At 40.5% G+C, this 27,895-nt stretch overlaps 1 protein-coding gene across 1 annotated transcript in view; it reads left to right on the forward strand.

Moving 5' to 3' along the window:
- slc37a1 (solute carrier family 37 member 1) overlaps positions 1–16,798 on the forward strand; it is a 90,020-nt gene extending 73,222 nt beyond the window's left edge. The window contains exons 12-20 of the mRNA XM_049594851.1: positions 933–1,023; positions 3,435–3,497; positions 3,691–3,776; positions 4,210–4,258; positions 6,798–6,871; positions 6,981–7,059; positions 13,278–13,375; positions 13,589–13,653; positions 16,665–16,798. Coding sequence (XP_049450808.1) covers positions 933–1,023; positions 3,435–3,497; positions 3,691–3,776; positions 4,210–4,258; positions 6,798–6,871; positions 6,981–7,059; positions 13,278–13,375; positions 13,589–13,653; positions 16,665–16,680 — 621 coding nt within the window. The 3' untranslated portion in view covers positions 16,681–16,798. The remainder of the gene's footprint in view (positions 1–932; positions 1,024–3,434; positions 3,498–3,690; positions 3,777–4,209; positions 4,259–6,797; positions 6,872–6,980; positions 7,060–13,277; positions 13,376–13,588; positions 13,654–16,664) is intronic.
- The last annotated feature ends 11,097 nt before the right edge of the window (positions 16,799–27,895 follow it).

A 27,895-nucleotide genomic window follows, 5' to 3' on the forward strand; every position in this document is an offset into this window, starting at 1 on the left:
ATTATTTGATCTCTGGATACATTGCTGCATGTTTTGTTTACTGTGTCTTGTAAAGTGACCTTAAGTGTCTTGAAAGGCACCTATAAATAAAATGCATTATTATTATTATCATTATTAACTGAAAGGTGCTTATGGAATAGCTATGGTTCACTAGCACAAGCAAGGTAACACTGCGTCCTTCAGTTCAACTTCTGCGTTCCTGTCTCCAATATATTCATACACATGGGTCAGAATTACAGTTACTGGTTTGTTTTTATAAATTCCAATTTTTGCATAAGAAGTGGCATACACCTCTTTTAGGCGACAATTTGTGCGTATGCAACAGTTATAAATGAGACCTCAGCTTTCCTATTTCCCATCATGGAATTGTTTTGCTGAGGTCCAAGCTAATGCACTTTAGGGCCATCCTGAGTATTGCAAGGCAGAGCTTCTTCTGTTTCCCCCGCTGATCTTACTGAGCATCACAAAGTCAGTTAATGAGATCTAGTCTCTGGACATCACAGATGTGCTGTTACTTAAATCCTGCAACAACTGATTTTTGGGAGCAGTGGTGAACACATCATTAACATGTCACCTGCTAAGTTATGTCGAGTTTCTGGCCGCCTGATGAATGTAAGTCTATTTTTCACTCTATTTTAGCTCTGTTTTTTGTCTCTACCAGCTTCTTTGTCTGCTGATCGATGCCAATCAGGTTCACGTAAAATGGGTTTCAGACCCACTCTGGTTAAACCCTCGAGTCTATGAAAAGATTCTCTGCTGTTCCAAATGTCAGTGGTCTCTAAAATATGTTGTGGTAACATATTCTGACAGATGTGTGTGCCTCTGTATCAGTTAGGGTCCATAAGATCAGAGGTTGAGTGAGACAGGTATCACTTAGTCAACATCTACTCTACCAACAACCTCATATTAATGCATGCTGTTTGTGTGTGCAGGGAGTGGTTGAGTTCTCTTTGTGTCTGCTGTTTGCCAAGCTGGTCAGCTACACCTTCCTCTTCTGGCTGCCACTCTACATCACCAAAGCAGGTGAGGACCAAACACAGCTACAACCAGTAATGTCCCTCAGGTTAGTCTGATTCTCCACAGAATTCTAACTGATGAACTAGAATAATGTCAATATATGATTATTCCATAGAATCCTTGATGTTCAAGACTAAACAATAGCATGCTATTCTGTATCTGCTTGTGGCATTGAACATCAAGGACATATTTAAACCCAGAGTGTCCTGTTTTTAGAGCTACATAAACTTTAATTTTCCAGATCACACATGCATCGTGCCCCAAAATTCAATGTGACCTACAGTGCATTCAGAAAGTATTCAGACCCCCCTCACTTTTTTCACTTTTGTTATGTTGCAGCCTGATGCTACAATCACTTAAATTCATCTTTTTCCAAATTAATCTACACTCAGTACCCCATAATGACAAAGTGAAAATAGAATTTTAGAAATGTTTGCAAATTTATTAAAAAGGAAAAACTGAAATGTCACATTGGCATAAGTATTCAGACCCTTTACTCAGTACTTAGTTGAAGCATCTTTTGCAGCAATTACAGCCTCTAACCTTTTTGGGTATGACGCAACAAGCTTTGCACATCTGGATTGGGGGATTTTCGGCCATTCTTCTTTGGAAATCCTTTCAAGCCCAATCAGGTTGGATGGGGACCGTCGGTGGACAGCCATTTTCAGGTCTCTCCAGAGATGTTCAATAGAGTTCAAGTCAGGGCTTTGGCTGAGCCACTCCAGAACATTCACAGAGTTGTCTCAAAGCCACTCCTGTGTTATGTAAAGTAATTGTCTTGTTTGAAGGTGAATCTTCAGTCGAGTCTGAGGTCCTGAGCACTGTGGAACAGATTTTCATTGAGGATCTCTCTGTACTTTGCTCCGTTTTCCTTCAATCCTGACCAGTCTCTCAGTTCCTGCTGCTGAAAAACACCCCCACAGCATGATGCTGCCACCACCATGTTTCACTGTTGGGATGGTACTGGGCAGACGATGAGCTGTGCCTGGTTTCCTCCGGACATAACGTTTAGAATTGAGGCCAAACAGTTCAATTTTGGTTTCATCAGACCATAGAATCTTGTTTCTCACAGTCTGAGAGTCCTTCAGGTGCTTCTTTGCAAACTCCAAGCGGGCTTTCATGTGTTTTGCACTGAGGAGAAGCTTCCGTCTAGCCACTCTGCCATGAAGCCCAGATTGGTGGAGGGCTGCAGTGATGGTTGTCCTTCTGTAACTTCTTCCATTTAAGAATTGTGGAGACCACTATGCTCTTGGGAACGTTCAGTGCAGCATTGAGAGGCACCTGAGCGGAATTTGTTGTTGCAAAGGGTCTGAATACTTATGCCAATGTGATATTTCAGTATTTCCTTTTTAATAAATTTGCAAAAAATTCTAAAATTCTATTTTCACTTTGTCATTATGGGGTACTAAGTGTAGATTAATGTGGGAAAAAATGAATTTAAATGATTGGAGCATCAGGCTGCAACATAACAAAAGTGACAAAAGTGAGGGGGATCTGAATATTTTCTGAATGCACTGTTTTTAGGTATCTTTGGAAACTCGGAGATCCCCTCCATAAAACAAAGAAAGTTCCATAGATTTGAACAGTCAGCCAGTCAGGTTCCTCCACACCAAAGTGGAAATCAGTTTCTTTGTAGAGCTGGCTTTGTGCTAGGGGCATTGTTATAGGACTGTCATTCAAATCCAGTTCTAGGTTCGAAACAAATCTTCATTTAATAAAAAGAAAGGGCGTTATATTTTGGCTTTTACTCCAGGACATGTTCCAGCAGGAATCTGATCTAAAATTGGGAGGAAATTTGCAACATCGGCAACCAAGATTACATGTTTCCCTGACGTTAGCATGTAGCTACATGCAGCAGTGTAGGCTACATAATGTAAACACTTGAAGCAGTGTGACTGCACTAGATCCGGCACATTATGACATCATACTTGAGTCGATTGGAAAGGGAGTGTTCAAAACGGAAGGAAACCAGAGGTTTTTACCTCATTACTCGAAACTTTGGCCATGTTGATTTTGAACATCCTTCACAACACAAAATAGGACACAAAATATGGAAAAGCATAATAGGTCCCCCTGAAATACCCATCATCAAGACTTGAGTTAATGTGAAGACAGAGTTAAGCAGGCCTTTCACTTAGCATGTTTATACAGTATTGCAACATTATCAGTAATATGATCACCAAGATGACGCAGTACCTCAGCCTGTCAGCTCTCTGTGGCTGCCTGAGTAATGTCACATTGTTATTGTGCCATATAGATTGAAGGCAGACCAACCCTCATATTTTACTACCACCGCTCATGTGTCAGACAGAACACTGTGTCACAAACAGTAAATTAATTGTGTTTCTTTGTGTGTGTGTGTGTGTGTGTGTGTGTGTGTGTGTGTCTGTGTGTGTGTGTGTCTGTGTTTGTCACAGCTCATCTAGATGCCAAGAAGGCTGGAGATCTCTCCACCCTGTTTGATGTGGGAGGAATAGTGGGTAGGTGCTTTTGTTTACATTTTCCTTGTATCCTTTGTGTGTGTGTGTGTGTGTGTGTGTGTGTGTGGGGCGGGATTTTTCTTCCCACACTCACTCAGTCCACTCACTGTCACTTACTTAGAATTTGGTTCTGTGCATTATGGTTAGTATGAAAGACATTATCCTGGCTTTTTGTGCATGTATGAACCCACAGGTGGGATCTTGGCAGGAGTGATATCTGATAAACTGGGGAAGAGAGCCACCACCTGTGCAGTCATGCTGCTGCTGGCTGCTCCCACAGTAAGTTTCCACTGCACTGCTACGCTCATCCACAGTCCAAAGTCAGAGTCAAGACATCTGGCTCAGTGACTTCTAGCACTTCTTCATTAGGTCTATTTCACTATTCTGTGGCAAGTAGCATGATAGACACCAGCCGGGAACAGAAATGATTGATAAATAGATCAGGAGCCTGCTGAAAGTGTTTGTGCCTCTTTTTGCATCAGCTCCCCCTGCTGTGTGCTACTTTAAGCAAGCCAAATGTGTGTCTTTGTTTGAACTAGAACACTGCCAGGTTACACAGCATCTGTTGTTTATGATATACACAAAGAAGACAATTAAAAAAACAAAATCCAGATATGCTCTTTGCACTTCAGCTGAATGTAACAGGCTGCTGCTAATGTCTTTAGACATGTGAATTATGAATGTGTGTTTATGCTTTCTCTTTGTGCTGCAGCTGTATGGCTTCTCCATGATCAGTGAGTTTGGGCTGGGGCCAACCATTGGTAAGAACCAATTCTCATAACATTTTTCTGGTTCTCAGATGTGAAAAGTGAGGTTTTCTGAATATAATGAATAGCTTTGGGTTTTTGGGTCCATTGATCAGACAAAATGAAATATCGGAAATAACCACTTAGTGTTTGAGGACTTTGTGTCGGCCATTTGTTGTTTTTGACATTTTATAAGCCACGATTCATTAGTTAAAGAAAACAGTTAGTGACATAATGAGTGTAAACAAACATTTAAAGGGTTTTTTTAGTAACAGGCCTAGTTAATGCCTAACCAATATAGTTTGAAATGTAAGGCATTGGTGGCTTAGTGGGTAAAGCAGGTGTCCCATGTACAAGACTGTTGCTGCAGCGGCCTGGGTTCGAATCCAGCCTGTGGCCCTTTGCTACATGTCATCCCCCCTCTCTCTCTCCCCCTCTCACACTTACCTGTCCTGTCCATTAAAGGCAAAATTCCCCTAAAAAATGTCTTTAAAAAATAGTTTGAAATGTGTGTTTAACCCACGGATGTAAACATGTTCTGTATCTAGGCAGTCTATTGATTCTTGTTCTAAAATGTTTCTATTTCTCTTGACTGAGGTCTCTTTAACACTGTCTTAGAGTTATATTGCATCAACACAAAACACTAGGGGTGCACGTTATGGATATTTTACAGCCGATACTGATTTTACCTGCTTCTAATGGTCAATATTGATAAGATAACCAATTATTTTACATTTTTATGCCTTGGCACCGGTGATAGTTGAGGCCAGAGGCATTATGTTTTTGGCTTTGTCTATTCATATATACGTCCCATTCTCATGAACGTGATTTCTCAGGAATGCCTTTAGGGATTTTTTTCAACTTTGGCACAACTGTTCACTTGGATTCAACAAAGAACTGATTAGAATTTGGTGGTCAAATGTCAAGGTCACTCTGACCTTACAAAACATGTTTCTGGCCAAAACTCAACAATTCACACTCTAATTTTGACAATATTTCACCCAAAAGTGATCTGTTTTTTCTAGTAAAGTATATTCAAAAAAATTCCCCAAACAAACTTTGGTTTTTTTTTTAGAGCATTTTGCCTAAAACTTACAATTGAGTGCAATCAACATAGTGTGTCAAAACAGACATGTCAGTGGGTTATTGAGTCTTTTTGCTGTGAGTTTGTTGGGACCATTAAAAGATGCGTTGTTGGATTTGAGCTGTTGCTGCTGTGTGAACTCATGCTAACTGGGCGGACACTGACCATTTGCAGGAAAGACAGCAACTCTGAAGACAGTCCTGCGGCATATCTAACTCACAGATTTTAATAATACCTAGATACTGGACCCCAAGATAGACCTGTTCATTCCAATGGAGTTGCTTGCCTGGTGCATACACCAAAAAACATTTTCAAGCTTCTAGGTTTACTTCTGCTCAATGTGGCCCACTGAATATGTGCCCAACCTGCAAGTTCCTATTCGGTGGATAGACTTTACATTGTGATGGAGTCATGGATTTTTAAAACTCTTTTCTCAGCTTGAGAAAGGTTTTACAAATATAAAACCAGCATGGATCAAAAAATTCAGAATAAAAGAGTCATAATTGACACATTGCAGTTTGAGGTGTCCTGTCAACAGTTTTACATAAGTGTATTTTACAGTGGTGGCCTATGGGGAAAATGCTTTTTGGGCTGCAGGGAATTTTTTTGTTGCACCGCAAGTTGTGCTGAGAAAAATTGGCTGCAAGGATGAACTAGGATTCCTGGTTTTCTGATGTGGTGGGGACTCATGTTGTGGAGGTCAGATCGTCGGCACTATCATGTTGTCTTCCTCTGAAGCTGTGCAAGCCATCCACACTGGCAACATGTTTGGTTCTCTAGTCAGCATGCTGCACTTGTTGTTATTCTTTTTCTGTATGTACTGTTATCTACTGTGTCAGGATGTGTTGATGCTGCCCTTGGAAAGTCAATGAAAGCAATGTGGCATTGTATTATCAGCATTATTTATCACCTATAGTTTCATTTTTGGAATTATAAATAATGATATAAATTTCCCATTATTGGCTGATAATTTATCAGCCTGATAAATATCGTGCATACCAACACTTGAGCAAAATGGCCCTCTGTGTATGCAGCTGTTATCTACATCCAGATAAACGAGGTCACATGATCTGGCCTAATTTAACAGGGTAGCTCATAAAGACTTATTGGTTAAGTGTTAATGATCTTCAGCGGCTCATTATGTGCTGTACACAGTGAGCTCATGATGGTCACAGCAGGGGCTCATTGTCCTCACAATGTGCTGGAGGGGATCAGTAAATGTCAGTGATACAGTATGATACAGCTGAGGATGAGCAGCAGTATAATTATCAGAACGCACACTGACATCTGGGGAAGCATGTCTGCTCCATGTCTACACCACGTTGTTCCAGACCAAAGTAGTATTAACTTTATCAAAAATCTGCATATTTTCAGCTTGAGGTGCACAACTCAGTTACATTAGAGCACAGGTGGCTGTAGGAAATCCATAACTGAAAACCAAGGTAAAACTAATCAGTCTGTGTTTCCCAGGCATGCTGTTAGTGTGTGGAGGCCTAGTCAATGGACCATACGCCCTCATCACAACCGCAGTGTCTGCTGATTTGGTAAGCGTGTTTAACTCTAATTCCAGACTACTAAATTCGTACCTCATTGTTAACTCAATATGCACGTGCCCCCTCACTCATACCTCTCTGTTTTGACGTTTGACTCTAGGGGACCCACAAAAGCCTGAAAGGCAATGCCAGAGCATTGTCTACTGTCACTGCCATCATCGATGGCACAGGATCTGTAGGTCAGTGTCACTGATTGACAGACATTTAATTTCCTTTACTGAAACACACACAATAAAGAAGCCAGCAAGCACACTTTTAGGCCCATTTTTTGCCTGTTCAAGACTGGAAAATGGGGCCTTTATGCCACCTTGCTGTTCTGTGTTAAGGTACAGTTGTGGAATGAGGGGACAGAGGTTTCTCACCTCTGAGCCAGCAATGGCGGTAGTAACAGCCCTGAAACGAGGTCTGTGTAAAAGGAACAGCTGTCAGGATGCGACTATAGGTGGGGCGAGTGTGACATTTTCATTACTTATTATGTTGCTGACCCACCACCGGGGGATTAAAAGTTGCGAGCAGCAGATATTAGGCAACTTAACTTAGCAGAGGAAGAAGCTAGCAGCTAACATCTAAATCAAATCAAATCAACTTTATTTATATGGCACTTTTCATACAACAGTAACACAAAGTGCCTCACAGAGGTTAAAAACAACAAAGAACCAAAACAGAAAACAAAAAAGAAAAGAGAAAACCCACCACTCCCACCCCACAGAGATACATAAATATACACATGCACACACACACACACACACACACACACACACACACACACACAAGCTCACACCCACACACACTAGCTATCACTAAAGAGACATGGCCAAGCACCGAGACCTGAGTCAAGGAAAAAGCCACATCTGGGGGCCGTCCACACTGAGAGGGCCCACGGTCCACGGCCACAGAGAGTGCCGCTGCAGAGACCACCCCAACCCAGGCAGACAGGTGGCTCCACACCAAGGTGCAGTGCCCTTCAGCCACCCAGGTCAGAGCTGTCCACGGGACGGCACCCCCATCGGTAGACCAGGAACGACTCTCAGTGTGGTAGGCCCCCGTGAGGAAACACTGGAGCTAAAAACTGAGGGACTAAAACAGTAGGATAAGACAAAAGGTATAAAATTAACCAAATAAACAAAAAGCTATTTAGCTCATAAAATTAAGTTAATAACTAGGTAAGAATGATCTAAAAGAGACATAAAATGCATCAAAACTAAAACCTATAACTAAAATAACAAAAGATAAAGATTAAATGAGATAAGAACGTAAAAAGAGGAAGCGTAAGAGCATTTAAAAAAAACAACAAAAACAAATAGATAAATCGGTTAAAAGCCTGTTAAAAGGAATTTAAAATAGATAAATAAAGAGATCAGTTAAAAGCCTGATTAAAAAGATGAGTCTTGAGCCTCTTTTTAAAAACATCAACAGTCTCTGCAGCCTTGAGGTTCTCCGGCGGGTTGTTCCACAATAATAACTAAATAATAACTAAATGCCGCCTCCCCGTGTGTTTTAGTCCTAACTTGTGGTATGGTTAAAAGGCCTGTGCCGGAGGACCTCAGGGTCCGCGAGGGTTGATATGGTAAAAGCAGGTCAGATAAATAAGAAGGCCCAAGACTGTTAAGACATCTAAAAACTAAGAACCTTAAAATCGATTCTGAAGCACACGGGGAGCCAATGCAGCGATTTTAAAACTGGTGTAATGTGCTCCCGCCCTCTGGTCCTTGTCAGCACTCGTACAGCTGAATTCTGTAATAATTGTTGATTTGAGATGCTGTTTTTGGGAAGACCAGAGAGCAGGGCAATACAATTATCTAACCTGCAGGAGATAAAAGCATGCATCAGCACCTCTGTGATGGCCTGAGAGAGAAACGGGCGGACTCTGGCTATATTCTTAAGGTGGTAGAAACCTACCTTTGTTATGTTTTTAATATGTGGAATAAAACAGAGCTCAGAGTCAAAAATCACACCCAGATTTTTTAGAGATTGTGTTGGTGTAAAATCTTGCAGTTTTGGTAAAAGTTTCTCTCTCTCTGTCCTTCAGGACCAGTGACTAAAACCTCTGTTTTGTCCTGGTTGATCTGCAGGAAATTCACTGCTATCCATGACTTTATGTCTAAAATGCAGTTAAAAAGGGCATCAGTTGGCCCTGTGTCATCAGGAGACACGGCGATGTACAGTTGCGTATCATCAGCATAACTTTGAAAGCTGATGCCGTGCCTCCTGATGACGTCCCCCAGGGGAAGCATGTAGAGATTAAAAAGAGTTGGACCTAAAATTGACCCCTGGGGAACTTCCTGAGGAACAAGTATCCATACTTACAAAGAAGTGTCAATCAGTAAGCCAAGAGACAAACCAGTTAAAAACAGTACCAGAGAGGCCGACCAGGTGCCTCAGTCTATTTCATAAAATGTGATGGTCTACTGTATCGAAGGCGGCGGTTAGATCCAGTAAAACCAAGATTGTGAGTTTATCGTTATCTGAATTGCACCTGATGTCATTTCAAATCTTTAAAAGGGCTGTCTCAGTACTGTGGTTCATCTCTAAAGTGTTATTTGTATTTAAAAAAATCATTTACTTGGGTAAAAACCAGTAATTTGGGATTGTTTTTATTGTCAGATTAGTTTTTTGAAGTGGGAAATTCTTGCCTGTTTGACTGCGTTTTTGTAGGTTTTGAGATGTTGACGTAATATTTCGAAGTGGACTGTTAGTTTTGATTTTCACCATCTCCTCTCAGCACTCCTGCAGTATCTTTTCCACTAGAGACGTACATCTTTTAAGAAAACAAAACACAAAAAACATATAATATTAAGTTGTTAAAAGGCTTACTAATTTCCTCAAAAAGCTTGTCACTGTCGTTTTCATCAAATGTTACTTAAACAGAAGAAAACAGTGCATTTATTCAGAGCTAATTTTAGCAGTGGATTAATCCACATTTGGTGCTCTAGTTAGTAGGGCTGTAGACTCCTGGTCGACTAGTCGATTATTTGGTCGCTATGCTCTCATCTGACCAAATTCTCATTAGTCGAATAATCGCTATGTTACTTTAATAAGGAGAAAAGTGCTACATCAATAGCTTTCCAGGATTAATCCATTATTTCCTGCGGAGGGGGGGGACAGGCAAAGTTACCTGTGAAAATGAGGTTGTTTTCAAAACACCCCCGTTGTTGACAGAAAGTTGAACTCGCCCACCCTCACGCTCAGCATCGCGGTGACGCAGACCTCCTGTCTGTTTCTGTAAGCTGAAACCATTTCCCTCAGTGGAAACGAAGCTTGCATTTACTTGTATTTCACAGATAAGAAACAATAAATTGTGAAGACAGAAAAGCCTCCACTAAAATAGCGTTTTAAGTCGTGTGTGATTTATCCTTCAGGGATTTATCCTGGCTTCATATGAGCAAAGGAAATCTCCGCTCGCCGCTAGGCTAATGTATACAATGTAAAATGCCATAGGCTGGCGCTAATAACGTTAGCATGTTGTATTTACTTGGAAAACGTGTTTAGTATAAGACAGTTGTTTTGTCCGTGAATGTTGTGAGTTGTAATGGAGCCAAATTATGTGCCGTTACCTTTGTTAGATGTTGCTGTTGTCCCTGGTTTTATATGAGAACAGGAAAAGATCGCTAGACGCTAGGCTAGTTTATACAGTGTAAAACGCCATAGACTTGTGCTAATAACGTTAGCATGTTGTATTGGTGGGGGAAATGTGTCCAGATAAAGACAAGTGTTTGTCTGTCAATGCTGTAATTTATAGTGAAGCCAATTTGCGTACTCGTAATCCCTATTAAGTAGGGATGCACCGAATATTTGGTAACTGAATATATTCGGCCGAATATTGCAAAAAAAAAACACACATTCTGTATTTGGTGGAATAAGTGAAAAGCAAGGCCGAATAATAGCAGCTTGTTTTGATAATGCAATCAAACAGAGTGCGGTGACGGACGGAGTAAAATGTCGGCAGTGTGGCGATATTTTAATCCGTCCGTCACCACACTCGCATTTGCGACTAAAAATAGTTTTGTGCAGGCAAAATAAATCATTCAGCAGGCTGTGTGAGTACAGATTTCAATCAGCAGCAGAAACGAAACGGTGCATCCCTACTATTAAGCCATATTTCATGTGTGTTTTGAATCAACTATGTAAGTGAAGTTTGATTTGAACTAAACTTTACAGCACTTAACAAAGTCCTCCACCCCTGACTAGTGCTTTGGAGGTGTAACTGCAGAGTGACAGACACACCACCGCAGAAGTAAAAATAACGGGCAGATTTAAAAAAAAAAAATTTCCACGACTAATCAATTAGTTTAAGATTATGTGCGATTTTAGTCGACCAAGATTTTCTTTGGTTGACTACAGCCCTACTAGTTAGTATTTGGGGCTGCAGGACAGTGTATATTAGCCTGGTGAAACCATCCTAATCTCGCGAGCTCATATTCTATTTCGTTCTGCAGATCAGTCTGGCCGTGTAATCATTAAGGCGCATTCTGGCATCGGTTAAAGCTTACCAGGCCAGTCACAGCTGTTTATTACTTTGCGGCGGGCGCTTCATCAGAATAGGAGGGACAAGGAGCGGAGTGAATGGATTTCGTAAACAACCAACATGGCTACTGATTTTGAAACTGCGATGGTAAATGTGTCGAATGAACTGGAATGTACATTTTCTTTGAAAGCAGAGCAAACGGCTGCACTGGAAGCTTTTATTGAAAAAAAGGATGTGTTTGCCGTCCTTCCTACGGGGTTTGGTAAATGTTTAATTTACCAACTGGCTCCGTTGATCGGGAAAAAGATGGGACTCAGTGAAAACCCAGTGGCTACTGTTGTTTCTCCGCTAGTTGCTCTCATGGAGGAGCAGGTCAGGGAAGCCACCAAGGTGGGAATCACAGCCATGCAACTCGGAGTCCACATTGAGGAGGAAATCTGCAAAGACAGCAACACTCTTTCCCAGACATCATCACAGCTTATCTCTGCTGCAGCTTGCTGGTCTGTTTACAGTGGCGTTGTGCTAACCTACGTCACACGTTTCGTTTACTCTGATTGGTTTTCCGTCTTTCCAGTTGCGTGAAGGGGCACTTTGAGTGACAGCCGTTGATACCCCCTCTGAAATAGAGGAAATGTACACTCCGTGTCCAAACCCATTCGCGTTTTGCGAATTGGGTCTGGCAACGCCAGGCTAAGTGTTTATGGGATTGAGTCAAAATAAACTACTGTGTGTGTGAGTCTGTGGTAATGAAGGAACATGTCACCCAGGTAGGGGTGTGCCATAACTTTTTTACAATAATACTTGTATGATTTTTAATATCATATGAAAAATTAATTTTGTGATACTCTGATATTTCGATTTGTTGGCATATTGACGTCATACTGTTACCCATGGCAACGACAAGCATGGCTGTTAAGTACTATTATTATTATTATTACCAACTTTGCGGTGGTTCCAAACAAAGAAGCAGCTTCAGTAGTGTGAAACAAACGATGGCGTCCTGAAGGTTTTATGAACAGCCCTGGACTTCTCAGACTCTCTTAAGCAACTTACCGCTTAGAGAGAACTCATTCAGCGGCTGCTCCAGCAGCAGCACAGCATTTCACAGCAGTCAGTGTCTCAAGTGATTTTGTCATAAACTTTTGGTAATGTAAACTTATGTGCCACTCGTAGCTCGACAAAAAACTACATATATGTGAATGTGCAATAGTTATCATATCAGAACAACCTGTTACATGTTACAGCGTAACAATTAGAGGAGAAATGGCAGAGCATAAAGGTCCAGGTTGAAAAAAACACAATAGGAAATCACCTGTTGATTTATATACATAGATTCCAGGGTACATTTTTTGTATTTGTACTTTTTTTTGTATTTGTTGTACTATTAATATTGCATACAGAATCTCAATCACACTCTTGAGTTACTGTTGATGTTTACAAACTAAAGAAATAAGAGATCATTTTAGTTCAGTTTTTACTGAATATTTGAAGGCAAACTGTTTGTTTGATATGTAAAACTGTATAATGTATTTTGTTGCAATTCTATTTTCTTAAATTAGTAATAAAATATATATTTTTTACTAATTTGTCAAGAATATTGTTATTGCAAAAATACCCTGAAATATCATGATATTTTTTAGGGAGATATCGCCCATTCCAACACCCAGTGCAACAATCTGGCTCACTGATGTGTTTTTACGAGTTTTTGGACAACAATGGAGCTCTATGGCACAAAGGAATTGGGAAATTAGACATAAAATATCACCACCGTCATCTCTTAATTATATGTTTAGTAGTGATCATGTCTGTTATTTATCAATTAAATGTATAATTAACCATTAAATGTAAGATTCACTTGTAGTTCAACCTGTCCCAGATCCTTATAGATTGGTCATTCAAATGTTGTCATGCTGCTTGTGTTAATGCTGTCAGGTGCAGCACTGGGCCCCCTGCTGGCTGGGCTGTTGTCTGCAGGCGGCTGGGATCAGGTCTTCTACATGCTGATGACTGCTGACTTCCTTGCTCTGTTGGTGAGTGCTTAAAAAACATAAACAACAGGAATTATCACTAACAATAATAGTAGTAGTTCTAAATGCTTGTCATGAAGCTGTCATTAAGCTGTTGCACCAAACAACACTCTTAAATCAAACTACTGTCCTACTCATAGTGATGCCACAATATGTGCATGTGTGCGTGTGTGTGTGTGTGTGTGTGTGTGTGTGTGTGTGTGTGTGTGTGCGCAGCTTCTGCTACGGCTTGTGACAAAGGAGCTGACCTCAACTAAATCCCGTCCCATCTCCACTGTAGAGTGAGTCCTGCTTTTCTCCTGCTCTTCATTTGACTCAGCATGCTGTTTCTGTTGGATGTTCTTTCTTTCCAGTCCTTTACACCCTATATCTCACAGATCCACATTGTGGATAATTTTGATTTTATATTTGAATGTTGGGCTGTAGTTTCAAAAAAGTTTTCTCCACTACAGTACATTGAAAACTAGTACTAGCTAAATGTTTATTTTCACAGAATACATTACGGTATGTGCTTGCAGCATTTATCCTGTAAATTCAGTTTTTTCCAGCTATTAGTACTAATAGTAATAGTAGCATCCCTGCAAGACACAAGAGTGACAAGTAGGATTTGCAGGAATTAATGTAAGCAATATAAAAAAGTATTTTCTCTCAGACATTTGTCATCATTAAAGTCGCCGTTATATATATATTTATATATATATGCAGCAAGCAGCAAATACCTTTGATTCTACTGTTCTGTCATTTTCAGTTTCATTAATAAGATGATGGCAGAATTGTCTGGTTTTGACCTAGTTATTTGAATAGACATGAATACCATTTTGGATCAAAGTTCTGCATCAGGTCAGGTACCCGTGGGTGGATGGTATTTTGTCTGTAAAGGCAAACCACAGACACAACACACCAACTTCAGTAGGGCAGGGCTGACAGGGCACCCTCCGCTGAGAAGAGAGAGAGAGAGAGAGGAGAGGAGAGGAGATGGATTGTAGGTCTGTTTGCAAACGGGGCTTCTCAGACCGTCATGTATTTCCCCAAAAAACATCTCTTAATGCACGGTAGAGCCCCAAAATCGCCTTGATATCCAGCAAATCGCCTGGCAACCCTCCAATCGCCAATATAGAGTGCCGAAGCCACGCTCCTTCCGGTGAAGCTCATGGGACCTTAGATCGGAAAAAATATGAATGGCAGTGAATGAGGAGAGAAATATTATTTTTTGGTCCTGTTTCAGTTGTGACATAAAATCCAAATATGTCGTTAATGAATTTAAAACATAAATTTTAAGGTCAAGAAAGTCATACTTTGTGGTAAAACTGTTGAGATAATAAGCTTTTGAAAAAAACGTAATTAGAAAAACTACACAGGAGGCGGTCGCGTATGTGACGTCATAGCTTTCGCTCGCTTCCTGCAGCTTGGAGTCACTGCAACCTGGCACAAAACACACAGACATCTTCAATCATAAATTGATTAATCATAAAACAGTGGAATTTCAGCGGGGAGGCCAAGCTGCAGGAAGTGAGTGAAAGCTATGACGTCACATACACGACCTCCTCCTGTGTACTCATGAGTCTTTCTAATTAAAAAGCTTATATCTCAATAGTTTTACCACGAAGTATGACTTTCTTGACCTTAAAATTTATGTTTTAAATTCATTAACAACATATTTAGATTTCATGTCGCAACTCAAATGGGAACAAAAGATAATATTGCTCTCCCCATTCACTGCCATTCATATTTTTTTCCGATCTAAGGTTCCATGAGCTCTACCGGAAGGGGCGTGATTTCGGCACTCTATACAATTTGATCACTGATCATCCCAGGCCTACTGAACACAGAAGCTGCTGGTCAACTGACATTTACTGTATGTAATGTCTATGGATAAGTACCCCATACAACCCCACCTCAAAAAATCCAAATTATCCCTTTAATTTTACTTCCCGGTTCAGTTCTGGGTTAAACAAAGAACACACAGGTTTGGATCATGGGTGTTGGATAATAAAAATAATGAAATAAGATAGTAATGATAATAATAATAATGGTAATTTAATATATTTTCTTGACATTTTAATCCTCTGACTGCTTGCTCGGCTCTGTCTTCTGCATCAGCTGGAATATGAGAGCTGCTTCAATTAGATGCGTTACTAACAGGCTCTTTAACTGTGGAGATGTGCTGCTTAATATGAGAATAAACCAAAAAAATTGATTTAAATCTCCTGAATTACTGTAGCTTCATCTTAGTTTCACTTGTTTATAAAATGTCCCGATAGGATCTCTTTAAATGTGCTGCCTAAACAAGTTATTTGAACATTGCATGGTTATTATAGGATTTGGAGTTCCAGATCAGGCCATGGAGTCGGGTTGTAGACAAACTGGTCATATGTCAAGTTGCTGGTGTGGGAGCGGGTCTTGAATATCGGACCGGTGCAGGACACTGTTATGGATGTTCTTGGTTGACTGAAAATTTAGAGGGTTATTTTCAAGTGCCACTAGATGGCGACTCATTCTATCTTTACTACAGGACATTGCTTTTTGTGAACAGTTTCAGTTTGAATTGCATGTCTTTATTGAGATCAATAGATCATCAGCGGAAGATGCAGGAATCATTTTGGATTCAGTGAAAGACTAGATGAATTAGGGACGCCTAAATAAAGTCTATGTACTAGAAACATTACTGTCCCGTCTCAAGCAGTCTCAGTAGGCACATTTTATTTCATGAACCTGAAGTGAAGGCAGAAACAAAAATGTTTTGACAGAAACACAGAATGAAATGCATACATGAAAAAGATTTAATCAATGTTACTGTGGTAGCCATCCCAGTCATTTCCTGGCAAATAAATAAAAGGTGAAGGATTACTCTTCTGATATACCAGCAGCAGAGTTCTTCAACAGAGAATGAAGAAAGCTACAGGACTGGCTGCCATCTAGCCAAGGGTTCGTGTAAAAATGTGGGATTTTATAGCACCTCCACGTTTGGATAGGGTGCTTTGGGAGTAATGGAAAAGGCTGCCTCAATTACTTTACCATTGAAAAAATATAAAGATCCTTCCTTCTTACTGTGGAATGCAGATGTTGAATTATTTTCAAAAACTTTATCAGATGAATCAATGTACTGAAGCTAGAACACAAAATGTGATAATAATTAATAGTTTGATTTATGTACTTAGCAAAAATTTTAAAAGAAAAAGAACAGCGTTCCTTTGTGGACAACAAGTTAAGTTCTCATATACCTCATTGCTCTACACTATAAAACTTAATGACACTCAACTCAATGGTGTTAATGTTTGTCTCTGCTTCACAGGTTGAAGGAACACTGAGCACTTTGATTGCACTGCCTCCACGCAGGAGATCACACACCCACACACACAGCAATGAAACCACTTGTCTTAGCCTGAATTGGACTGTGGCTCTGACTGTCCTGGACATGACCCCACACACACACACACACACACACACACACACACAGGCACATGTCAACAAAGCAATGTGTGTGTGTGTGTGTGTGTGTGTGTGTGTGTGTGTGTGTGTGTGTGCATTGCCAGCTACAGTAGTTAAATAGACTGTACTTGCATCCCTGAGGAAGAGCTCAGGCTCAAGTTCTGGCTGGTGGACCAAAAAGACCTGCAGCAGATCTCTGTGTGGAGGATTCAGAAATGCACACATATTCAACTTCTCTCCTTCTGTTGACCTATGGCAGCCAGGTAGAGCTTGAACACACTACCTGCTTGTCTCCTCAAAGGACTGGCACAGATATGAAACTAGCCTTATTTTGACATGTATAATAGAGCTAGAAGTGACAGCTATTTATTTTGGATAGCAGTCTTTGAAAAAGCAACTTCCATGAGACCTTGCGGATCCTGCTGTAGTTGTCCACCTATTTTTAATCCCTTAGCTAACCATAACATCTCTGAGCTAAACAGTCAGTTTTATATCTAAATCTAACCATCTCAACTATTATACCTATTTACATATTTTATCTTTGAACCATGTTGTGCTCATTGATGGTTTGAAAAAACAGCCGAGCCAGTCAGAGCCTTTATAAATATAACTTGTTAGTTAACAAGAAAACGCCACAGTGCACCTTTAAAGGGTCAGTTCACTCAAATTTAAGAGTTCTGCCTCCACTCCAGTACAATGGGGCAGATTTAAATTCTTTTTGTGGTTCAACAGCAATCTTTCCAGACATAGTGCCCATTATTTTAGATAATCCACAGAAGACACTGTCAAGTTTTTATAGGGACTATGTCTGAAAAAGAAAGTAGTTCAACCAAAACTACTAGTGTTGTGCATTATCTAGAATACCAGGAACACTGTTTCTGTATGTTTCTATTAACATTTGTAAATGTCGTATTTTAATGCTTTGAAAAAATCAAATTTTGATTGAATTGGGGTGGAGACAGGACTCTCTGCTTGGACAAATAAAGCCAAAACTGTGTAGATGGATGGATGCCACTAGACAGTGGTGTAAAATTATAATTGTAATTTATGCAAACTGACCCTTTAACTTGAATAAAAAAATAAACTAAAAACAAAACACTGGTACCTTCTTATGTTTACACCAGGCAGCAACCTTTGAGGCTGAAAAATGAAGCAGGTGTGTAAGTGCCAAAAACTGCAGTTTACTGAACGGCACTTGAGGCCGGCTCCCAAGCAGAGTCTATCCCCAAATATCCCCATGTTAAAATGCCCAACTTTACAGCAGAAATAAACATTTTTACATCCTGGAAGAAAAAACTGTTTTAGACTCTATAGCTAATTTCATCATTCATGACAACTGTACATGCATGACTAATAACTCACCTGTTCACATTTTAATAAGGCCCAAAGTAACTCATAAATAAGGTCAGGGCAGCTTAAGTGACAAGGCTGTCTGCAGGTATTGTCCTTCCTCAGCTTCTCATTCAGATGCCAAACTAGGGGCTTCAAAACGGCAGTCCACAGACCAGTGGATGACAGTAGCTACATCCATTATTTACAGTCCATGGTTCACACTATTAAGCTAGTGTTTTGTTTTGTTTTTTTAAATTCTGTTTCCATGTGATATGACAGTCCTAGATGAAATTTTCTCTCTTTACCATTTATATTAATGTTGTCCTTTGGTCAAATAAAGAGTATCTTTTTTTAATAAAAAGAAAGAAATGAGCTGTCCAGCTGAAAAACTGTTCTCGGTAAACACATGAGTTTGTCAGAGGGGTGCTGGACCTAAATTCTGGGTGAAGCTGTATGTGTAAAAGGAACACAGACCAACAACAACAATAGACAACTCGCCTCTTTTGTGGAAGTTGCTGTTTCACTTTGCCTTACTGAACCAAAGAGATTGCGGGGATCGTGTTGTAATTTAAGTAAGAGACTACCTATTTTGAAAGTCATTTAAGTTATTCCTGTTGGTTATGTGGTGGTTTCTTTTTTTTTTCCTTGAATTTGTTTGTAAAATTAAGGCACCAAAGTTGTATTTTTATATCAGAGCTACAGATGATAATGTATGTTTTTCTGTGGATGGGATCTGAGATATTGTGAATGTAAATTTCTTCAAATTAGGTGACTTAAGTTTTCAAACCTCATATGGATATATTTTGCAGTGCAATGTTGATAAGTTAAGTTTGGGTTTATGATAGTTGGTCACAGTAAATGAATGTCATCTCACACTTAACACTTGGAATATCAGGAAATTATTCCAATGTCTGATCTTGTAAGCATAAAAAATCCTATCTTTGAGAATCATTAAAGTCAGACACAAAATACTGTGTTTGTTTTTTTCATGAGATTTATTGAACATTGATAAAGATATGCTGTTAATTTAATGGTTGTAAACTATTGGAGTCAAATCCATAAAATACACCTTGTAATGTTATATACCTTTTTATTTTAACTTAAAGGAACAGTTCAGCCCAAAATCAAAAATACATATATTTCCTCTTACCTGTAGTGCTGTTTATCAGTCTAGATAGCTTTGGTGTGAGTTGCAGAGCTGGAGATATCAGCCATAGAGATGTCTGTCTTCTCATCTATATAATGGAACTAGATGGAGCTTGTCTTGAGGTACTCAAAGCACCAAAAACAAATATTTGAAAAACGCAACAGCAATGTCTCTTTTCAGAAATCATGACCTAGTTACTCAAGATAATTCACAGATCATGTTGTAAGCAGTTTTATGTAGGAACTATTTTCTTTTGACCAAACTATATCCACCAACTGTATCACCGTGCAGAAGGAAACATGCATCTACTGCTAGCTTACCTAGCACCAGTTAGCTAGCTAACATTACAGCTCAGCCAAGGAGGATGCCATTAAAGTTACATGTGGCACTGCCACGAGAATGAGCCTCATGTCCATTAGTAGATGCACACTACATTCAATACAGGTAAGAGGAAAAATGTATGTATTTTTCATTTTGGGGTGAACTGCCCCTTTAAACTTCATGATGGTATCATGGAGACATCAATATGCTTTCCATAGAACAAGAAGACATGTAGGGTATTTCTATTATGTGTCCGTGGAAGGCCTAGTATTTGAAACATTGTGTTCCTTGATCGTTTTTTGTCTTTTTCTTGGGCAGTTGATTTTGTGAAGAAAAAAAAACATATCCAAATATTTTCTTGCTTCTATGGGAATGAACTTGGTATGAGGATGGTTTACTCCCAAAGCACTGTGGGGGGAAAAAAACTTTTTTCCTTCACTTAACTGTTGCGGGAATGTGTTTTTGATGGGTCTTTGCAGCATAGTACTACAGGTCAGCTAAATTGGTCTAATTCATGGCATGAAGTGGCCTTAAGTCTCGGCTGGAGTTGACAGGTGTCATCCATAATGGTAAGCTCCTGGCAGACAGAAATCCACTTACTGACACAGGCAGACTAGAAATCTCTTTCTCTCTCTCACACACACACACACACACACACACACACACACACACACACACACACACACACAAGGATTGGAAAGGGGTAGGTTCCAAGCATATATATCCCTTATTTGAGCTAGAGCTCCACTAATCTCTCTAAACAGATATCTGCATCTGTATGAAGAATTCGTAGGCCACGGAAATAGATTTTGGTTTCAGAAGTGTTCTGTTTCCTGTATGTAGTCCATTTGTGGTTTGAGTAGTACTGACCAATCATGTTTGAATGGCAGGTAAACAGTCTGTGTGGATAGGCAGCAAAATGCAATCTCAGCACCTACCAGCTATCGTCTGATGACGATTTAGCTTTAATCTTTTAATTTTTACAATTAAAATTAAATTAATTAAATTAAAATTTTTGCAATTTATACAAATTTGGCACAAACATCCACTTAAGCTGAACACACACTGGCGGCATAGTGCATCATATGTTGTGCGTCAAGTGCTGCATCCAACACCAATAGGAAGCGTTGCACTGCAGCTCATCAACAGAAGACCACACAGTTACACAAAGTTATTACTACTTTTACCTAAAGATCGGTACTTCTTTCACCTCTGCATTAGCTTAAAATGTGTGGACACCCACTAATTAAACTTGACTGAACATCTAAAGCGACAATATCCAGAATAATGGCTTGCCAAGCTATACCTCTTTTGCAATTATCTTTAAAATGACCAGATTGTGGGTCGTATAACTTAGGGATATTTCTCAACCTTAATAACGAGTCTGTCCTCAACCATACTTAGACACACATGAGAGACAGCAACAGAGTTCTTGTTATATCCATGGCGAGAAAAGGAGTTGAGCTGCCACAGGAGGAGAGAAAAAGAGCTGCTACGAGAGCTTGTATGTACAAGCAGAGCAGGTTGGACAAAATGCTTTTAATTCAGATGCAGCAAAGATGGAAATAGCCACTTCTAGCCACTGCCAGTGTGGGGTTGTACATAGAAAATAATAAGGGCAGCTGTTTTGATGCATGCCGTTCTGCACCAGTGTGTTTTGGCCTTTAGAGTTAAAGGGCCACTGTGTAAAATGGGTTGAAAACAGTGACATCAGTGGTCAAATTCTAGATTGCAGGGCTCACTCGCTCTCCCCTCCCATCGGGTAAATGACGGTGGCCTCGTAGGGACAAAAAGCCTTGCGCACAAGTTTTTCAGGAGTAGGTCTATCTAGCTCCGAGGTGAATATTTATTTGGAAATCTAAACCATGTTACAATATTGTAATGAATCTCTCACGAGCAGGAGACCAGAGGAGCGTTCGGGAAAAAGGCCAGTTTATTTGAGCACTCCAAAAACTCCGGTAACACTCCAAGGGGTAAAAGACTCCATCCCAAACTCTGACTCTTCTAGCGTAACACACACACTTCATACACACATACTCGTTTACCATTCCGAGTGGGGACCCCCTCCCTTCTCTGCTCCACCAACCTCCAGCCCGCACACTGACTGACAGCGTAGCCGGTAAACAGAGCTCAGCTGTTTATTTAGCCTAGCAATATCTCAGGACTATAGTAGCTGCAATGGACAACTTTGAACGCGATTTTGAAGAGTTTCTTGTAGCGGACACAGACCCAGAGCCATACCCGTTTGAGCCGGAGCATACAGATGAGGAACTCCATGTGTTTGATGCTGAACGGGCGAGAAGAGAGGCTGAATGCACAGAATGGGATTCGGTGCTAATGCTACCATTGTTGGAGAGATATATCATCAGGAGGAAAAGCGGCATAGAGAGTGCATCACAAAGAGTGAAGTTGCATCTTCTTTTCCTCACAGATGACGGTTCGGGTTCATTCTCTCCTGTTGGTAAGTGTGGTCCATTCGCAAACTTTATAACTAAAAAAAACTTTTCACTACTCTATCGACGAACTACTAACACTCTCTGCTGTTTCCTCCTCCTTCTTCCTTCCTTCCGCTGTTTTCGTTGGTTTATTTATACACGCAAAACGTGTTCTCTGGCTGGCTGGATTGTCCGCTCGGTCTGCCGTATATACATGGCGGCGCAAGATGGCGACCTCTCTAAAGCAAGGCCCTTGCTATATATACAAGCACAATTATAAGGCTACGAAAACCAAACGAATTTTATTTTATAGCGATTATGCACTTGTATAAACATATTAATGGGTAGAATATTCAGATTCAGATTCAGATTGACAATAAACCATGCCAAACATTACACAGTGGCCCTTTAAGGATGAACTGATTCAATATAGAATATGTCTCATTCTTGTGAAGGCGATATCTCAAGTGGCACACACATCCATTAGGACTCAAGGATGAATTGATTAGAATTTGGTAGTCAAAGGTCAAGGTCACCGTGACCTTAAAAACATGATTTTGGCCATAACTCAAAAAATCATACATTTCATAATGTTCTGCAAAAACACTTTTCTGGCCATTACTCAGCATCATATCTCAGGAAAAGACGGGAAACATTTGATCAGATACTGAATTGGTGACATTAATCTTGAAACTGTGTTGATCATATAGATCTTCTGTGGTGCCAAGTTGAAGATGTGTGTGAAGCATCCACATTTTAAAATTTGTAGCTTCTTTGCATTCACATCCGTATTTGAAACATTGTCAACTGTCATGGCTACATATGAGTCTGGACAGTTATGGACATAAACTGTAACTGCAATTTGCATGGTCTGTGGTAGTGTACAACCATGTTGTTTTGATTCTAGTTTGTTTTAATTTATCTGCATACATATGCAGACATCTGTTTATTCAGATAAGACAAATTGGCTGGCACACCAAAGAGGAAGTCTTGTCCCGGATATCCACTCATTACACCAGATCTCCCGGTATATTGTTTGTTGCCTGTTGTCATCAGACTGATAGCCAGTGGGTTCCAAGACTGGGACTCTACTCAGTGCCACTTAAAAAAAAAATTTAAAAAAAAAAAAAAATTCACCCTTTGCTTTCACTTTCATCCGTCAAAGGTCTAACGTGAATAGAAATAACAGTTCAAGTTACAGTAGGTGAACAACCAAAGAAGTTTAAAGGAACAGTTTACAATTTGGAAATGCACTTAATTGCTTGCTTTGAGTTAGATGAGAACTTTACAATTGATTTCAATCTCATCTGTGCAGTAAAGGTTCAGATTTTGTTCAATATAATGGTAAATGGTAAATGAACCTTTGTATAGCGCCTTTTTATTCATCTAGTGACCACTCAAAGCGCTTTTTACACTACGAGTCACGTTCACCCATTCACACATACATTCATTCACTGGTGGCCGAGGCTACCATACAAGGTGCCACCTGCTACTCAGTTTTAACATACTCACACACCGATGGAACAGCCATCAGGAGCAATTTGGGGTTCAGTATCAGGGATACAAGGATACTCAAGGATACTTCAACATGCAGCCTGGAGGAGCCTGTGATCGAACTGCTGATCTTTCTATTGGTGGACGACCCGCTCTGAGCCACAGCCGCCCCAATTTATGTAAGTTAAATGTATTATTGGTCATTGTAAGTGATCTTTTTGTTCATGCACTGGCTCTGAAGTAATCCTTTCTTGAAGAACTCCAGTGGAAGAGGGGGTTACAAAACCTACAGTCCTTGATCTGTTCAAAAATGCATGCACAAGTTTAGTTAATATGAAGCTCTAACAATCTGATATAACCATATGAGTATGTGAGTATTGACAGAAAATAATCTGAATCCTTTTATGATGTAGCTAGTATTAGGAGGGAATCATTTTAGCTTAGCATAAAGACTGGTGGCAGGTGGAAACAGCTACAGTAACTTGGCTCATTCCAAGTTTCAAAATAAAGGCTTCCAACAATGCTAAAGGTGACTAATTAGCATGTTACTGTATCACTCTGATTTTCTTAATTCATACACCTGCAAGGTATTGAACCAGCTGCTCAGAATACTTTGCGGGAGAACCACAACGTTTTAATATTTTGGTTGATAATGGATTTAAAAAACAAGATAAAATGTGTTAAATGAGCTTTACCGGTGTTGATAGGTGTGTTTTTGAACTTCGACCAGTGAGACAGCTGATTTCCCTGCCACCAGACTTTATACCAAGCTAAGATAATAGCTAAGCTGCTCTAGCTCCATACACACAGACATGAGCCTGGCATCTTCCAACTTATTCCAACCTTATTCCAGCCAAGCAGCAACCTCCAGGACTGAAAGTTTTTTTCTTTTTTTTAAAAGATATTTTTTAGGGCATTTTTGCCTTTAATTGATAGGATAGTGAATTGTGAAGGGGGGAGAGAGAAAGGGAGAGACATGCAGCAAAGGGCTACAGGCTGGAGTCGAACCCGGGCCGCTGCAGCAACAACCTTGTACATGGGGCGCCTGCTCTATCCACTAAGTCACCAACACATCATTGTGTAAAATAAAGACAGATCTGTCCTCTCAGGTTTTATATATGAAGTGGACACTTGCAAAAATGGATAAACATGTCTTCGACGGATAGTCCCTGGTGTGCACACATAAAAACACGAGTTAGAAGACTAAATACAAGCAGATATCTTTATTTTAAAAGAACTCCTCAGGTGTATTCTATAATCATTAGATAATCTGATGAACTTCAGTCTGTGAAATAATGATGTCCCTCAGTTACAATTCAGGGAATTCCTTTTCACATGCAATCAATCAGTTGATGGGTGGGTATAAAAAGCAGGGATCACGGTGCGTTAGGGGATGTGGTGGATGGGAGACTCCGGAGGGAGCAAATCAGGGACCAGCAAGACCTGCTGGCCAATGATGATGAGTGGCTTTTGGGCGGGTTCTGACTGCCACATGCAGTGCTGCTGGATTTCTGTGCTGCTTAACACCTTAATATCAGACCACTTCTTGACTTCTGAAACAGTCTTAGGTGGCAGCATTTACAGCATCTGCCGCCAGCTGCCACTCCACTGAATTTTTAGCCTTAGAAATGCCCATATTGATGCCCATGACAGGCGCTCCGAGCAGTTGGGGGGTTCGGTGCCTTGTTCAACGGCACCTCGGCAGTGCCCAGGAGGTGAACTGGCACCTCTCCAGCTACCAGTCCACGCTCCATATTTTGGTCTGGACGGAGACTTGAAGAGGCGACCCTGTGGTTCCCAACCCAAGTCCCTGTGGACTGAGCTACTGCCGCTCTGGTGTAAGGTGTAACAGCTAAATCAGGATATCGGTGTCTTCTCCATCAAGGACAGTTATTTGTTTCAGTGCTGTTGTCACTGCTGTTTGATCTATGTTGATATCAGAATTTTTTGATTTTGCTCTCTAGTGTCATCTCTTTGCTGTACAACACAAAGGACACATGGAAGTATGAAGTCAATCAATCAATCAATCAATTTTATTTATAAAGCCCAATATCACAAATCACAATTTGCCTCACAGGGCTTTACAGCATACGACATCCCTCTGTCCTTAAGACCCTCACAGCGGATAAGGAAAAACTCCCCAAAAAAACCCCTTTAACGGGGGAAAAAAAAAACGGTAGAAACCTCAGGAAGAGCAACTGAGGAGGGATCCCTCTTCCAGGACGGACAGACGTGCAATAGATGTCGTACAGAACAGATCAACATGATAAATTAACAGTAATCCATATGACACAGGGAGAGAGAGAGAGAGAGAGAGAGAGAGATATGCAGGTAATGACAGTATCTTACAACAACATTAATGGAAGTAATAATATTATAGTTATAGTTCTGGTTACTGCGGTACAATATGTTGAAAGTATGTATTAATACCTGGCAGTATACATGTGTGACAATAATCATATGTGTATAATAACAGAAGAAGTATGACTAATGACTAATGATGGCAGCAGCAGCAGGAGGCATCTGGCGGGACCACGGCAGCAGCACAACCACACACGTCACGCTGTCCAGGCACCGCTGTGATATGAGTTAATCTGAGAGACAGTGGAGCACAAAGGCTCCGGAGAAGAAGCCGAGTTAGTGACATCCAGAATGGCCGGGTTAGCTAGATGCAGTAATAGGATACGAGAGAGAGAGAAGGAGAGAAGGGGCCCGGTGTATTATAGAGGGGTCCTCCGGCAGACTAGGCCTAAGTCAGCCTAACTAAGGGCTGGTACAGGACAAGCCTGAGCCAGCCCTAACTATAAGCTTTATCAAAGAGGAAAGTCTTAAGTCTAGTCTTAAATGTGGAGACGGTGTCTGCCTCCCGGACCGTAACAGGAAGATGATTCCACAGGAGAGGAGCCTGATAGCTAAAGGCTCTGGCTCCTGATCTACTTTTGGAGACTTTAGGGACCACGAGTAACCCTGCGTTCTCAGAGCACAGTGTTCTGGTGGGATAATATGGCACTATGAGCTCTCTAAGATATGATGGAGCTTGACCATTTAGAGCTTTATAAGTTAACAGTAGGATTTTAAATTCAATTCTGGATTTTACAGGGAGCCAGTGCAGAGAAGCTAAAACAGGAGAGAGATGATCGCGTTTCTTAGTTCCTGTTAGTACACGTGCTGCTGCATTCTGAATTAGTTGGAGAGTTTTTAAGGACTTACTAGAGCTACCTGATAATAGAGAGTTACAATAATCCAGCCTTGAGGTAACAAAAGCGTGGACCAATTTTTCTGCATCTTTTCGGGTCAGGATAGGCCTAATTTTCGCAATATTACGCAGATGAAAAAATGCAGTCCGTGAGGTTTGCTTTAAATGAGAATTAAAAGACAAATCTTGATCAAATGTTACTCCGAGGTTTCTTACGGTAGTGGCAGGGGCCAGAGCAATGCCATCTAGAGAAACTATGTCATCAGATAAAGAGTCTCTGAGTTGTTTGGGGCCAAGAACAATAACTTCAGTTTTGTCTGAATTTAACATCAGGAAATTGGTGCTCATCCAAGTTTTTATGTCTTTAAGGCAATTATGGAGTTTAGTTAATTGATTGCTTTCTTCTGGCTTCATTGATAAATACAACTGAGTATCATCCGCATAACAATGGAAATTTATAGAGTGATTTCTAATGATGTTACCTAACGGAAGCATATATAGAGTAAACAGGATTGGTCCGAGCACAGAACACAGTGATGTTTACAGTGTTTTGAGCGTACATATCTATTTTTGTATGTAAAGGGAGTATAAATGAGCCTTTAAGGCCTGAACATACTCAGGCGGAATGTACGCAGAGCGGACTCCGCAGAGGTCTGCCCGGATCAAAAGCGGATGTCCGCCAGCCCTGTACGTGCAAAGCTCAGATTTTACGACCGCGCGGACTCTGAACACCAGTGACTGCTCGGCATGTATTTTTCACATCGATGCACAAGAATTGTGGGTAATGTAGTGTGTTTCGCGGACATTTTTAGAGGAAACTACAACGCGGAAGTGCACTCGACTATGGAAGCCCGAATGACAGCAGACATTACTTGCGGAGTCCGCTCCGCTTATAGTACGCCCGAGTATGTTCGGGCTTTAAGACTGCATTATCAAGAGGCATAACGTTCCATATCACACACGCACTCCATATCTTCACATCAACCCAACCCTCTGTCTCCCCTGCACTATGATCCCCTACATACAAGGAACAGTTTACACCCAGTTTATAGACGGATACACCTGGGGGTTCAGTGTGGTACAAACTGTAAGAAGATTTAGCATAAAATTTGGCTGTTGGGAAGTAGTAGAATACATTAGAATATCTTCTGAAAAGGTGTTTTAACAAA

This window comes from Epinephelus fuscoguttatus, linkage group LG13 (genome assembly GCF_011397635.1).
Source record: "Epinephelus fuscoguttatus linkage group LG13, E.fuscoguttatus.final_Chr_v1".
NCBI lineage: Eukaryota > Metazoa > Chordata > Actinopteri > Perciformes > Serranidae > Epinephelus > Epinephelus fuscoguttatus.